Source organism: Sphaerodactylus townsendi, linkage group LG14 (assembly GCF_021028975.2).
Source record: "Sphaerodactylus townsendi isolate TG3544 linkage group LG14, MPM_Stown_v2.3, whole genome shotgun sequence".
NCBI lineage: Eukaryota > Metazoa > Chordata > Lepidosauria > Squamata > Sphaerodactylidae > Sphaerodactylus > Sphaerodactylus townsendi.
This window is the reverse complement of record NC_059438.1, coordinates 24,845,549-24,861,572: the sequence shown is the minus strand read 5'-3', so window position 1 is coordinate 24,861,572 and position 16,024 is coordinate 24,845,549. Positions and strand designations below refer to the sequence as shown.

The window sequence follows — 16,024 nt, the reverse complement described above, 5'->3', positions numbered from 1 at the left end:
ATGACTCACAGGGGACAAACACGTCTCCCCCGTAACCAGCCTGGGACGATGGGCACATAGGAAAGTGCTGTTTTCAACTCAATTATTCAGCTGGGAAATCCTTGCTGCCAGCTTCCAGCATGCTAGTGGGACACATTTCCAAGGTACAAACCAGAAAAATGCTCCCTGTGACCACAATGAATTGGATTACCCAAAAACTCCAGAGCAAATTAACACTGCACTCAGCGACCAGCTGCCCCCCCTCCCCGTTCTCTGCAGAGCTCCTTCATTGGTAGGACAATTTGAGAAGGACACAGACCCTCCCTTCGCTTTGCCTGACAACGCCCGCCTGTCTCTTCCCCCAACGGCTGGCTAGGCTGGCTATTTGAAGCAAGCAAAGGCTGTGGAAGAGTTTACCTTCGCAACCGTCCAAGACGGCCTCGGGGTTTGCTTGCTCATTAAATATTTGTGCAAAACTAGCCAGCTCAGTGTATACAGGGACTTTCAAACACAGAGCTCTGGGGTGAGGCGGGAAAAAATAATGGGATCTCTGGGCAAAGACCGCCTGACAACCCCACTGACGCAAGCGGAGTCCGGCCAACCCAGGCGAGGAGGGGCCAGAAAGAGCCCCCTTAGGGTTGGTCAGACTGCAGACGATCCATGCCAAAGAATTCTGAACCCAGAAGCAGCCCAAGAAAACTTGCTCCGCACCACCTAGAGAAGCCTCAGTGCAAGGCGTCCGTTTCAAACCAAACGGCCACCCCCAGAGGCAAAAGAAGAGGCCTAAAATAGGTGCTCTTAAAGCTGGCCTGTGGCACAGTGCCAGGCCCTGATTCTTCAAGTCAGCTGTCAGTGTGGCTACTCACAAAAGCCAACCCGTGCTTAGTTAACCAACAACTAGTAGAAGAAGAAGAAGAAGAAGAAGAAGAAGAAGAAGAAGAAGAAGAAGAGGAGGAGGAGGAGTTTGGATTTATATCCCCCCTTTCTCTCCTGTAGGAGACTCAAAGGGGCTTACAATCTCCTTGCCCTTCCCCCCTCACAACAAACACCCTGTGAGGCAGGTGGGGCTGAGAGAGCTCCGAAGAGCTGTGACTAGCCCAAGGTCACCCAGCTGCCGTGTGTGGGAGTGCACAGGCTATTCTGAATTCCCCAGATAAGCCTCCACAGCTCAGGCGGCAGTGTGACAGCCAGTGTGGTGTGGTGGTTAGAATGGTGGTCTAGGATCTGGGGTACCTGGGTTCGAATCCCCATGCTTGCTATGGAGCCTCACTGGGGGACTTCGACAACCCCAGACTTTTAGCCCCACCCACAGGGGTTGTTGGGGGAGAAAAAAAAAGATGTAAGTATAAGTAGCCACTGTGGGTCCCCACTGGAGAGAAAGGCAGGGTGCAAATGTTGTTTTTTAAATCAGTGCCCCCTGGAAATAGTCCAGCAGAACTTAATTTTGTAAGGGAGACTCATAAAGGTACTGATCCATCTGAACTGCGATGCCTTCCAAGGCTGCATCCTACAGACTCTTTCCTGGGAGTAAAATGCACGTAATAACATTTAATTGCTTGTTTCTAAATAGAGGACCACATGAGGCTCGCTCCCCAAGACGTTTCTCTCCTCCCGGCTGGAGTCTGCTTTTGATTGAGTTAATATGTGCAAAGCCCCTGCTGCGCCTTCTTGGACTTCACCAGGGAAGGTGCACAAGAGGTAGGGTCCCGCCCTGTGGAGTTCACAATCGAGCTGGAGAGTAACACGGAGACCACACGGAGGGAGGGAGGGAGGGAGGGAGGGAAGCGACAGGCAATCTGTTGTGCAGGGGTGGGGGGTGGGGGGTGCCGTTCCCGAGAAGGACTGACGGCTGCACCACCAACCACATCACCCGGCCGAGCCTTTGCGGATGAAGGCGAGACCCGCCCTGTGACAAAGCTGGAAAATTTTGCAAGCTCCTGCAAACTTTTTTTCTGTCTTTGCTAGGTGTCCGTGACCCAGAAGGCAAACTATTTCAACATCTCCACGAGTCTGCATCAGACAATGGGGGATTGAGAAACACGCGTCCCTGCTTTCTTTCCCTCTCCCCGGACTCTGGGACAAGTAAGGGACTTCTCTCCCCAGAAGCCGGCTTGTTTCACCTCCGCGTGGTGGGGAATGCCAGGGCGAAGGCGGCTGCTGCTGCTGCTGGCACGAGGTTTAGTGTGCTTCCAGCCACCTCGCACCCAACTCTGTTGGCGGCACCCCCGTCCCAAGCGCTAATCGGACAACCAGGGATGGCAGAAGCAACAGACGGAACAATGAGTGGCCTGGGGGCGGGGGGGGCTCCCGAGACCACCCCGGGCTAGCAGGGGTGGCAGGTTCCGCACCGGCCACCAAAACTGCGCGGCTGATGCTTTGGCTGGCCGTGAGCCACGACCTCCGGGTGGCACGCTTGCCCCTAAAGCCACGGGCAGCCACGTCCCCACGTGGGCCCCCGTCAGTGCGGAGGGTGGGACTGGCAGCTGGCGTGACCCAGAGTGGCCCCCCCAAGAACCCCCCTCCCACGCGACAAAGGAGCCGACGGAGCGCGCGCGACGCCGGGAGCAGGAGGAGGGACCCCCAGAGGTCAGCTAGCGCCGCACTTACCGGCGAGCAGGGCCAGCGGCAGCAGCAGCCACGAGAGGAGCCCGCACAGGACGCGGCGCTCCATGGCGGCGCCCGACGGCGCTCAGGCGCAGGTGGCCCGGCCCGGCCTCCTCCTCCTCATCGTCGCCGCCCCCCAGCCCCGACGGCAGCCACTGCCAGGCCGGCGCGGAGCTTCCACAGGCGGGCGGGCGAGTGCGGACGGCCGGGCTGCGGGGCCAGGCTGGGCGCAGCGGGGCGGGGCGGGGACCGCGGCGGGACTTCCCAGCGCCTCCTCCGCCCCCCCCCCCCGCTCTCCGGGCGCCGCCTCCGGGCCGCTCCCCCGCCCAGCTGCCCCGTCCCTTTCCGCGCCCCACGTGCCTGGCTCGGGTCGGGCGGCGCTCCTGGGCTTGGCGTCCCACCGCTCCGTCCGCAGCCCCGGCCGGGCCCTTCCCCGCGGAAGCAGCACCACCTAGCGCCGCCCGGGCCCCGCCGCAGCCCCCGCAGCCGCCGCCTTCTGCCTGGCGCGCGGCCTCGGGGAGGGGGGCCTCTGCGCGCGTGCAGAGTGCCGCAGGCTGCAGTCTACTGGACGATGCGCGGAGGCTCCACGGACGCCCCCTTTGGGCCCCACCAGATGTCGATGTAGTGATCCTTGACCGCTTGTGGAACTCCCTGCCGCCTGATGTCCAGGTGGGGGCTACTTGAGAAAGCTTTGAAGCTGGCTATGACATGTGCATGGGGGCAGATCAATAGCCACAGGCCAGGGGCAACTAAATGGAACCTCCATGGCCAGAGGCAGCATACCTGTAAAGATCAGTTGTGGGGGGGTTGTGCCAGTGAGGGGAGGTTTGGCCCAACAGCTACTGCTGATGGGATTTCTAGGGCCTACGAGAAACGCAATGCTGAACTTGTTAGATCTTTGCTCTGATCCAGCAGGGCTCGAAATCGTTGGCCTGGTACACCCTGTGAGCACTTGGGTACTGGTCCAACAGGTGCACTGGAAGAGGGAGGGTGCAGGGTACTCCTGACCCCTGGAATTATCTGGAGACCCAAACAGCTGCTGTTTGTTGAGTAGTGGAAAAGGAGAAATTCACACAAGTGCTCTCTAACCCTATTCACAGGCTACAGTGAACACCTGAACATGTATTTGTAAACAAGAGCCGGTGCACATTCACTTTATGAAGGAAACCTCTGGCAAGTGTCAGGTTTGTATTACACACCCACCGGTGCATGTGCTGACCGTAACATGAGAATCACACAACGAACATATGGAGAACAACCAAGTGTCCACTGTACATGGATTGCACATGCCTTCTCTGTAACTCATGCTTAGGGTATCTGCCAGGGAATGTTCAGTCCAACTAGGTCTTGGGTGGACGCAGAGGAAGGCACCACCCTCTGTTCATCTCTGGAACGTTAAGGACCCCCCACCCCACCCGCCATGCTCTGCCCCCACAGTTGGAAAGCTCTGCTTTGCTTTCTAACAGGAAACAGGAAATTCTTCAAATTCCCTGGCAGGAGGGCTTGCATTCTGAATAGGCGGAAACGTCATCCAATTGTCTCTACGGATTGCCTATTTCCCAAGAGTCAACTCAGCTGTTTCTTTGTAATGAACATAACAGCGGCAACAGCTATGGGCACAACAGGTTGCCAAACACCCCACCGTTCTCTTGGCCAGCCTCACTCTTCCGTCCCAAGTGACAAACCTAGAGGGTTTTTGCCGTGAGGGGAGCTTTTGCACAGATGACAGACAAACGGCCTGGCCCTCTAAGCCTCCTGGGCTGCCCCCCCAAAACTGCTTTCAGCATGATGCATTATTCATGTAATAAATAATCACCTCTGTGCATGCAGTGCCAACCTGGAATACGCGGCAATTAATTGTTACGACTGGGGTGCTGTGTGGTTTCCGGGCTGTATGGCCGTGTTCTAGCAGCATTCAGCATAGGAGAGAATGCTGCTAGAACACGGCCATACAGCCCAGAAACCACACAGCACCCCAGTGATTCCGGCCGTGAAAGCCTTCGACAATAAATTGTTATGGCTATTAATTATTTATGCATCAGGATCGGGGGACACGTGACCTTCTGGAGTCGGAGACAAAAATAAACAGCTCCCTGTCCCCAAGAGGTGTGCGCTGTAAAGTACCCAATGGGGAAAAGGTCTTTGAAGGTTTTTCAAGAGAGGCTGGATGGCCACCTGTCAGGAGTGCTTTGATTGTGCATTGCAGGGGGTTGGACTCAATGGCCCTTGGGGTCTCTTCCAACTCTACGAAAAACACTAGAGCAGCCCAAAGCAGCTTACGTTGTTCTTTTTGCTTCTATTTTATCATCACAACCACCTTGTGAGGTAGGTTTGGCTCAAGGTAACCCAGCAAGCTTCCATGGCTGAGTGGGGATTCTGGGTCCCTGGGCTGACAGTTCTAACCACTACATCACACTGGCAGGCACATAGTGCCATGATAGAGGTTTATAAAGTTATGCACAGTGTGGAAGGAGAACTTTGTCTCTCCCTTCCATAACCCTGGAACACAGGGGCGCTTGGTTAAGGGGCCTTTCCCCACTTACGGTTTGCGGCGCACTACTCTCAGCGCGAGCGATTTCCGCCGCGGGGTCGTGTTCCCCACTGCACCGCGCAGAAGGTGCAGTTTCTTCAGTGCCAGAAATGACGCACGCTGAGGGGACGTGAGAGCGCAGAGTCTGCGTTGTCGCCACCCGGACTTGTGGGGAGCGCCGCTGGACCACGCGCTATTTGGGGAGAGTAGCGCGCAGCAAATGGTAAGTGGGGAAAGGGCCAAGCTCGTGGATCAAAGATTCAGCACAGACAAAAGCGCTTCACACAGGGTGTAATGACTTTATGGAACTCAAGGCCACAAGAAGTGGTGGTGACTGCCAGATTTATGAATGGACTAAACCCATTTTAGGTCTATTCAGCGTGGTATAGTGGTTAAGAGCAGGTGCGCTCTAATCTGGAGAACCGGGTTTGATTTCCCTGCTCTGCCACTTGAGCTGTGGAGGCTTATCTGGGGTACTAGATTAGCCTGTGCACTCCAACACATGCCCGCTGAGTGACTTTTGGGCTAGTCCAGGGGTCCCCAAACTACGGCCCGGGGGCCAAATGTGGCCCCCTGAAGGCATTTATCTGGCCCACCAGGCATGGCGGCGATGGCTCCATTCATGTGCAGTGGGGGTTCGAGGGAGAGGAGGAACCGGCCCCAACGGCTGTTGATTGCAATTGCATGATGGCACCCCCAAATCTCCATGAATTTTCTGACCCAGAGTTGGAAACCTTACACGTGGCAACTCCTGCTCCGCCCTTCCCTTTCGGCTACTCCATGTGTTGCTCTCAGGCTTTCTGTTCCGGCTCACTCCCATTGGCATCAGCCAGGCTGGTGAATCGCTCGCTGGCTGCTAGGGAGGAAGAACCCAGGAAGATACCTGATCCTGGGTTAGATGGAATGCTTCATTGGGAAAGTTCTGCTTTTTTTTTACAGGGGAAGGTATTCCACAGCCTCCCCAACAATATTTGGAGCCCACCCTGTACTTGACATACTTTGGTCACTGTTCTAAAAATAGACCATGACAGAAAGGCTGAAAGGTGAAATCAAACATTTTACAATCATTTGTGCATAGGAATTTGTTCATAGTTTTTTGTAGTCCGGCCCTCCAACAGTCTGAGGGACAGTGAACTGGCCCCCTGTTTAAAAAGTTTGGGGACCCCTGGGCTAGTCACAGTTCTTCGGAGCTCTCTCAGCCCCACCCACCTCACAGGGTGTTTGTTGTGAGAGACTGGGAAGGAGATTGTAAGCCCCTTTGAGTCTCCTTACAGGAAAGAAAGAGGGGATATAATTCCAAACTCTTCTTCTTCAATGCTAAGATGAACCTCATGTTCAAAGAGGATGCTCACCTGAGTAATGGGAGAGGGGAGGGGTACGGCCTTGGCATGGGCTTCCTGGAGGCAACCATCTGTTATGGGGAACAGGATTTGGAAAATGTTCCTGCCCTTCATGCCAACCATGCGTGTGGGTGAGTGACTTGCACGTTGCCCCCAAAAGGCCTCTTTCGAAAGCTCCCCTGCTACTCCATCCAAACAAGCTAAGGCCCATTTGCGGCTGCCTCCTACACCTCACAAGCAGGCAAGTCTCATGACAGGAGCAGCTGTGCACCAGATGTGTCTCTCTGGTGGCTGGGGTGGGATAGCCAGAGAGGCCAGCTCCTGGAAGAAGCAGGCGTCTTTCAAACTCGTCCCCCAGCCCCAAGAGAAGCAGCCAGAGTGCATCTACATCCTGTCAGCAGCAGGAGCAATCTGCTTTGTGCACACTGGCTGGCTGGCCAGTCTGCCTTCTGGCTGAGTCAGGTTCAATAAGAGCATCTGTCAGGCTTTGGACAGGCATCGATCTCAGAAATTAATTCCAGCGGATTCATTATAACCACCCCCACCCCCCCAGGTGCTTGCGGGAGGCTTCCCCAGGCAATTCTGGGCTGCTCGCTTCAGAGTCCTGAAGCAGAGCTGCAACTAGCCGGGTGCCACTGCAGAGTGGCCGTGGAAACCAGATGCAAAGGGTGACTCAATGAGAGCCTCTACTTATTTGCACAAAGCATCTGTGGATGCCTGGTACCACTGGCGGGGAGGGATGTGATTCCCTTCCTTGGGAAAGCAGCTTTCCTTTGGCCTTCCTGCTACAATATCGGCTCACATAGGCCCACCTTGCAGGGGAGGCGTAAAGTGTCATTACTGAGCCATTAGAAGGGGATTGCAGGCACCCATTAGTCTCTCCCTGTGAAGGTGGTGGGGGTGGGAGGGGCAATTTGCCACAAAAACATGAGAAGAGCTGGATTAGCCAAATGGTCCCTCTTGAACCAGTGGTTAAGAGCAGTTGCACTCTAATTTGGAGAACTGGATTTGCTCTGCCACTTGAGCTGTGGAGGCTTATCTGGTGAACCAGATTAGCTTGTACACTTCAGCACATGCCAGCTGGGTGACCTTGGGCTTGTCACAGTTCTTTGGAGCTCTCTCAGCCCCACCTACCTCACAGGGTGTATGTTGGCGGGCAAGGGAAAGGAGTTTGTAAGCCCCTTTGAGTCTCCTTGCTGGAGAGAAAGGGGGGATATATAAATCCAAGTCTTTTTAGCCAACATCTTGTCTTAGGCAGGAGCCTTGGAGGATCTGCAAATATGGCGTAGAGGCTGTGTGGCCTGTGCTGACATTGCTCCTTAGTCCTGGTGAGGTTGACTGCCTCCAGATATGGAGGTTCCTTTTTATTACTGTGGCTACCACCCCAGAAGCAAATTCCTGGGCTTTGTGGAGTCCTCGGTGGCCTCTGGCTTGAAGTCAGCGAAGGTGCAAATCTCGGGCTTCCGTCTGTATGTACACTCCCCCTAGCCTAGGGGTCTCCAACTTGCGACCCTCCATATGTTCATGGACTACGATTCTCATCACATCTGCCGGTTGGCAGAGACTGATGGGAATCGTAGTCCATTAACATCTTGAGGGACACGGGTTGGAGACCCCGCCCCAGATGCTTCCACAGTGCAGCCAGTGGGGCAGGGACCCAGCGGAAGGCCCGAGGGACGAGCCCCTCTGTGCCCCTCCTGAGCGCGCCTGCGGCCAGGCGAGAGGCTCTCCCCCCTGAAGACGAAAGCAGCCACAGCTGCGCCACCGCCGGCATCCCAGCAGATTTGAGGACGCGGCGCCTTTAAGGAGTGAGCGGCGCCAAGGCCCTCCCAGCAGGGGGCGGGGCCTGAGAGTTTCCCGCGAAAGTCGGAGCCACCATTGCGAGGCGGGCGGCGAGCGGCGCCACATGGTCGGGACGGGCGGGTCAGCCATGGCGCAGCTGCAGGTGACCGACTTCTTCGCCCGGAGCAAGAAGGGGCCGGCGGGCGCCAAGCGCAGGAAAGTCCGCGGCGCCCCGGAAGAAGCCTCGGCGGGACCCAGCCCCGAGCCACAGCCGCCGCCGCCGCCTTGGCTGGCCTCGCCCCCCGCGCCCGCCCGCCCGCAGACCCCCGCCACACCGGGCAGCAGGAAGAGGCGCCGGTCGGGCGCGGGGCTGGAGGCGGAGCCCTCGGGCCTGGTCCCCGCGCGGCGCGGGCAGAAGGGCACGGCCAGGAAGAAGCTGGCGATGCCCCCGGAGGCGGTGAGTGGAACCGAAGCGCGGGCCCTCGCATCGGAACTCAGGCCGGGACCCGTTCTCTCACGACAGCCCCGTGAGGGTGTCTGGGCCGGGCCAGCAGCTGCTCCAGGGGAATTCGAACCTGGCTCCCCTTGGCCGTGGGCCGGGCAGCCTTCTTCATGTGGAGAGGGCCTCATCGGGCCAGCAGCTCCGAGATTAGCAGGGGCTGGATCTGGGCAGGCTGGTTGGGAGCTTCTCGGGACACCCCCTCCCCCTTGGAAGCCAGAAGTAGGCTATCTCTGATTATGGAAGATCCACTTAAGTATTTTGATTTAATAGCTTCTGATGGCGAACCTTTGGCACTCCAGATGTTATGGACTACAATTCCCATCTGCCCCTGCCAGCATGGCCAATAGCCATCCTGGCAGGGGCTTATGGGAATTGTAGTCCATAACATCTGGAGTGCCAAAGGTTTGCCACGGCTCTCCCCCTTGTCTGGAAATGTGTCCCACCCCCAAGACGTTATTGTTAAATATTTATTTATTTAAATTCAATATACTGCCCACCCCTGAAGGGCTCTGGGCGGTGTACACAATGCAATAAAATTTACGCATAAAGCCAGTAACAATAACATAAAACCATAAATACAAAATAAAGCAAGCCAGGCCTTTCCCCTGCCTGTGGTGAATTGCAGAATCCAAAGCACTGCTTCCCTTGCAGGTCCCGCACCCCTCTTTTCCCACCCCCTCCAATATGGACAAGAAGGAGAAGGATCTGGTGAACGTGAGCCTCTCACCGGGCCAGAAGCAGGAGGCCGGAGAGCTGCCAGGCCTGGCTGTGCCAGAGGAGAAGGTAAACAGGGCCAGGGTGGGTGGAACCCCTTCCCCAGCCACAGATGCAAGCGAAATGTCAGGAGAAAATGCTACTGGAGTACAGCCATACAACCCAGAAAAACCACAACACCCTAAATATTTCAAAAGCTAGAGTATAGGCTTCTCCACTTGCTGGAGACAGGCCTAGTCTGGCCTTCCACGGTGGGGGTGTCTGTGGTCTTTCTGGGCTGTGTTCCTCCTGGTTTTCTGAAACAAGGCACCGTTAGTTAATCACCTGCGAATAGCTGAAAGCCGCCATCTTCCTAACCGAAGCTGCGTTGCCACCTTCCGGCTTTTTTTGCCATGATAGGATCTGGCCAGAGAGACGCTTGCGCAGCTGAGGTGCCGGCTGGAGAAGGTCCAGGCGCTGACCCAGAAAGGCATTCTTCCAGTTGGCACCTCCAGAGCCAAGGAAGACGTCAAGAGCAGGCTGCAGCGGGCACGGCTGCTGGAGTCCAAGATCCACGCAAAGGAGGAAAAGAAAAGCCTCTCAGGACTTCAGTCGGTGGCGCAAGATCTCCAGCCAGAGGCAAAGGACAGGTGAGGCAAGAAGTGGCGTGGAGAACGGACTTGCGGGTGAAACGTGAAGGTGTCCTGTGGGTTCTCTAGATCAGGGGTCTGCAACCTGCGGCTCTCCAGATGTTCACGGACTACAATTCCCATCAACCCCTGCCAGCATGGCCAGTCCATGAACATCTGGAGTGCCGCAGGTTGCAGACCCCTGCTCTAGATGGACCCCTGTAGACAATCACAGTTCAACGCAGTCCTGGGAACCTCTGCAGATGTTCTGCTAGAAAACCGGGTCTCCTGGCAAATGACTGAATGTGGATTTTGACCTGCTTAGTGACCACTTTTGCAGTCTTAGAAGGGAAATATCAAAAGATACCTTACGCTGCAAGGTTATGTTTTTGCTCTCTGAAGTCTGTAGAAACTATAGAGCACGTGTTATTAAAGTGTCCCCTTTATGAGGAGGCCAGGAAAAAATGCCTGTCACGTCTACTACACAAAATGACATATTGTTCTGATAAAGTTTGTTGTGAAAAACTATTACAAGAGAAGAAGGAGAATATTACTAAATGGGTAGCAAAATTCTGTCTATTCATTATGAAAAAGAAAAAAAATGATCTGAATATGGTATCCCCCTTAGATATTTTTATTTTGTTTAGTATTTTTATGCTGTTTGGTGTGTTTACAAAGTATAATGATATATAGATGGATAGTGCTGGGATACGGGAGAGAGATCTGCATTCTTGTTTTGTTGTAGGTATTTTGGAGTTTTGTAATATATCTGGTCATTGACTGTAAATAAATTCTTCTTCTAGTGGCCACTTTGGTTATGTTGATGTAACTTTTAAAAACCTGGTTTTCACCTGGCATAGAACGAGTTGCTCCAGCCTGCAAATTTCTGTAGAGGCCTTTTTGCCAGTATTTGCTCCCCTTCCCACTGACTCTCCCTGCCCCCCTCTTGTTCTTTGCCAGTGAGAGAATGCCAGCCTACCAGCGATTCCACAGCCTTGCCCAGGATCTGCCCCCTGGGCTCACGCTGCCCTACAAGTACCGGCTGCTGGCCGAGATGTTCCGCAGCATGGACACCATCGTGGGGATGCTTTTCAACCGGTCTGAGATGGTGACCTTCGCCAAGGTCAAGCAGGGCGTCCAGGATATGTTGCACAAGTGAGTTTGTATCTTGGGCGCAAAGAACGTGTCTGGCGGCCATCTGGCTCTTGAGCACAGAGCGAGAGGATTTGGGGGCAGGGGCCTCCCCATGTCCTGATGCTAATTTCTGGCCCTTCTATTTTAATGTGATGAACGGAAGGCAATTCGAAGAGCGGAACGTGGGCCAGATCAAGGCGGTGCACCCAACTGCCTACACACTGCGTCAGGAGAAGAACATCCCTTCCTTCAGTGGCGGAGGCCTGAAGCGAGGTGCCTACCACCTCACCATTGAACCTGTGGTGGGAGAAGGTGTGTTCTATCACGCTCCTTGTAGCAGAGTCCGTGCGGGGGTGGGCTTAATTGAATTTGTGAATTATGTGCTTTTTGTGAACGGCACGCATGTCCCAGCCAAGAGGGCTGGAGTGCACCCAGATCCCACGGAGGTCACTGAGTGAGAAGAAACAAACCCCCCTCTTCTCGGTTTCAGGCGCAAAGCTGTCGGCATCGCGTTTGCTAGAACGCCAAAAAGTGTTCAACAGGAACCTAATTAACATTGTCAAAGAGCATCACAAGGTGAGTCTTTTCGCCTCGACGGGATCTCTTTTGTGGCTGTTTGATTCATTTATCCCCCACATTTATTCCGAGTGGAAGCCCAAAGTTCTCTCCTCAATTTTACTTTCACAACAACCCTGTGAGGTGGGTAATATAATCTGGAGATGACCAGAGAATAGGTGACATAAGCCCAGCTCTCTCTGTCCAGTACGGGTGCAACTGGGCCACCAGCCAAAATGCACTCTGAGCCACCTGGACCTCGATTGACCCCAGAAACACCTTAAGATGGCACCGGGAACACTTTAAGTTGCAAACCTGTTTTTTTCTGGGGAAACACAACTTTATCTAGGACAGGTTGAGGTTGCAGAGATTGGGATAGCTCTTATTTGCAGCTCAGGGTCAGGGATGGCTGGGAGGTGGGCCAAGCGACATGCAGGGCCCTTGTGCTAACGTCCCGTGTCTCTCTGCAGGCTTTTCTGGCATCCCTCAACCCTCCAATGGTGGTCCAGGATGACAAGCTGGCCAGGTGGCACCCTCGATTCAAAACTGACGAAGTGCCTGATATTGTGCCGGCTGAGCTGCCTCAGCCCCCCCAGGTGGATAAGCTCACCACGGCTCAGGAAGTCTTGGCGAAGGCACGCACCATGCTGACCCCGAAGGTGAGGACGTTTGGCCGGGCTGTGGGATATACAGATGCTGTCTTTCTGGCAGTCTTCCTGCCGCAAGATTTAGGAGCTCTTCTTGTTTCTGGCTGCAGAGGACGAGTGAGCTGGTTGCCGCAGAGCTGACTCAACTTTGCTTGGGTCCCAATCCCTGGCAACACTCCTCTTGAGGGGAAAAGACTTTCGGGGCAGTGTTGGAACCTGCTGGCAAAAAAAGGCCCGAAACTAACTGGGGAGGAGGGGGATTGGCAGTCTACCCTGTTCTGGTTGTTTGCCAGAGAGGAGCAGCCACCCTAGTACTGCACCATTAAGAATCCCTGCAGCATCAAGGTGACTGCCTACTAGCAACTGGTTGCCAAACAGCAATAATAATTGTGAATCCTAGAGTTGGACGAGACCCCAAGGGCCAACAAGTTCAACCTCCTGCCACGCAGGAACACACAATCAAAGCACCCCTGACAGATGGCCATCCAGCCGCTCTTTAAAAACCTCCAAAGAAAGAGACTCTACTCAGAAACCCCCCAAAAGTGCATTCCACTGTCGAACTGCCCTTTCTGTCAGGAAGTTTTTCATGATGTTTAGGTGGAATCTCTTTTCCTTCACCTTGAACCCATGACTCCTGGTCCCAGTCTCTGGAGCAGCAGAAAACAAGCTTGCTCCCTACCCAACATGACATCCCTTCAAATATCTTTAGCAAGCCTTTATAGCGCTTAACCTGTTCAATTTGGGTGCTTTTCATTGCCCATGTGAGCTTCTTAAAGCGCCTAGAGAAGACCAATACCTTGGTTTTTTCATAATTAATTGTCAGTCTGTTGGATTCACAGTAATCCACACAGCGCTTCCCTCCCCAACACCACATCCCTTCAAATATCTAAACATGGCTGTCATGTCACCTCTTAACCTTCTCTGCACGAAACGAAACATCCCCAGCTCTGTAAGCCTCTCCTCGTAGGGCATGGACTCCAGACCTTTGACCATTTTGGTTGCCCTCCTCTGGCCCCGTTCCAGCTTGTCAATATCCTCCTTAAATTGCAGTGCCCAGAACTGAACACAGCATTCCAGGTGAGGTCTGACCAGTGCAGAATAGGGAGGTACTGTTATGTCCCCAGATCTACACGCTGTACTTCTATTGACGAAGGGGGTGCATTTTTAAGCAGCACGTGAATCCTCTTTGCTTGCACTGACTGAAAGACGATTCCTCTGCGAACAGATGGAGAAGGCGCTGGCCAATCTGGCCCTGAAGACAGCCGAAGCCGGCCCCGCTGTGCTGGAGACTCCTCCGAGGTCTGCCCCACGCTCTCCAGCGACCACTCCCAGCAGCCTGAAGGGGGTGTCACAGTCCCTGTTGGAGCGGGTGAGTGGCTTCTCCTGCCTCAAAGATGCTGCTGGGGCAGCAGAGGATATGTGGGGTCCTGGTGAAAATGGAGAGGGCTGTAGTAGTTTCTGGCTGCCCCAAAGAAGATGGAGCTCCTGGTGACCACTTTTGGGGAGGAGGCCAGCCACAGGTGATAAGCTTCCTGTCAAGGAACTATCCCAGGGTTCATTGCTCACCTGGAACAGTAAGTGTGGAAAGGTAAACTGGCTAATGATCTGGCCTGTGACCTGGTCTCGCTCCCCTGCATCTTGCAGGCATCCCCTTTGGCCAGGAGGACCCTTGAGAAGCTCCAGCAGAGAAAGGCAGAGACCTTTCCACAGCCCAGGAGGGGACTGGGTGGAGGGCTACAGAGGAGAAGCCAAGCCAGGCTTTCAGCAGCAGTGGCGTGGTGGTTAAAAGCAGGTGCACTCTAATCTGGAGAACCGGGTTTGATTCCCTGCTCTGCCACTTGAGCTGTGAACCAGTTTAGCTTGTGCACTCCAGCACACGCCGGCTGGGTGACCTTGGGCTAGTCAAAGTTCTTCGGAGCTCTCTCAGCCCCACCTACCTCACAGGGTGTTTGTTGTGGATGGGAAGGGAAAGGAGATCGTAAGGCCCTTTGAGTCTCCTTACAGGAGAGAAAGGGGGGATATAAATCCAAACTCCTCCTCTTCCCACTGCTTACCTGCTGGCCCTTTTCAGGTCAGAGCCAAGGAAGCCCAGAAGCTGCAGGCGTTGATGACGCGTGACCCCCTGCAAGAGCTCCGCTTGGCCCGGCTGGCCCGGCTGCCTGAGATGGCACGGGTGCTGCGCAACGTGTTTGTGGCTGAGAAGAAGCAGGCCCTCACCATGGAGGCGGCATGCCAGCGGATGGCAGAGAGCTACCGGGGCCTCCTGACGCCGGGTGAGGAGAGAGAGCGGGAAGGGTGCTGCTTGTTTTATCAGACAAAATGTCCATCAGGGAAGGGCAGCTGCATCTGCTCTGATAACAGCTGCTTGCTGCGGGGGGTGAGCCCGGGCTCTTGTCTCTGCCGAAGAGCTGCTCCATCTGGGTCCTGTCTTCTCCTCCTCTTCAACAAGACCCACTGAGTATTCCCAACCTGAGCTCCCGTTGGCCAGAGAAACTGCCTCCAACCATTTCTGTCTGGGGGTGACTTTAAACATTGTTTAGTGTACTCTAAATTGTAGTCCAGCATCAGCTCTGTAAAGAAGGTGGTTACTAAATAGTTTAAACAAATAAAATGTGGAGCAGCGGAGGCCTGCCTTCTCTTGCAGAGGTATAGGCTTGCTGGCGTTTGTCATAGCCAAACAGGGATGATTGCTGTCCGGGTGATGCAGCAGGCCCAGTGGCCAGCCGTTGAAGTCCGAATGTTTGTCCTTGCAGGAGAGATGGAGCAGCACCTTCGCCTCTTCTCGGAGCTGTTGCCAGACTGGGTGAGCGTTCTGCCCATTCGGACTGAGACCTACATCAAACTGGACAAAAGCCTTGACCTTAATGTCATCACAGAGCGCCTGATTGCCCGGGCCAAAGAAGAAGAGAAGCTCTGACTCCGTGCTGCTGTGTCCAGAGATGTTCACAAGGACACCAAGAACTCTGCCTGGGCAAGGGCTTCAAGAGGGTTTTTCCCCCTTGGTCCCTTGCAGAAGACTGTAAGCTACAAGTGTTGTTTAAATTTATAGTTTCAGCATCTATCCCCCTTCTCCCCAAAATATTGCTCCTACTTCCAAGTTGCAAACTCCAGGGGAGGCACTTCTCGCGTTTGCTTGCTTCTGCAAGGCCAGGACCACTGGATGGATCACCGTGACTTTGGAAGGGCCCAGCTTCACTCTCTTGCAAGCTTGGAGGAAGACCACGGACTCCTTTTCCCGATGCAAGTTTCCACTAACCCAGGCTTGGGAGTTGGGCGGGGTTGCACTTTCCACTGGGAGACCGAGAAACCATTTCCTGTTTTTAAAACGTTCTTTTGGTTCTGCTTTTTAGGACTGATGAATTCAGACTTTAGTATTAAACATGAGTTGAGGGGCAAGAACTAACATGAGTTTTCCAGAGGGGTAATCCTACCAAGAAAGTTCTGTGTCAAAATAAAAAGTGCTCACCTTGTTCCCTTTCTATGTGTGCTGTGCAGGTGTGACTTCCAGGAGTGAAGAGTTGGGGGCTCTGGGGTACCTCTCCTACAGCAGTTGGAATCAGAGCTTACATGCAAGGCTTTGTGTGTGTGTGTGGGGGGGGGGGGTTGCTATTTCTGGATCCACACCCACC

The 16,024-nt window shown here is 54.5% G+C and overlaps 1 protein-coding gene across 1 annotated transcript; it reads left to right on the top strand.

Annotated features, from left to right (window-relative positions):
* The first annotated feature begins 8,357 nt into the window (after nucleotides 1-8,357).
* CDT1 (chromatin licensing and DNA replication factor 1) lies at nucleotides 8,358-15,872 on the top strand. The gene is made up of 10 exons (XM_048516122.1): nucleotides 8,358-8,692; nucleotides 9,389-9,520; nucleotides 9,851-10,080; nucleotides 11,020-11,214; nucleotides 11,357-11,505; nucleotides 11,684-11,769; nucleotides 12,219-12,407; nucleotides 13,621-13,764; nucleotides 14,467-14,668; nucleotides 15,149-15,872. The coding sequence occupies exons 1-10, from the start codon at nucleotides 8,360-8,362 to the stop codon at nucleotides 15,310-15,312; spliced, it is 1,824 nt and encodes a 607-aa protein (XP_048372079.1). The 5' UTR covers nucleotides 8,358-8,359; the 3' UTR covers nucleotides 15,313-15,872.
* The last annotated feature ends 152 nt before the right edge of the window (nucleotides 15,873-16,024 follow it).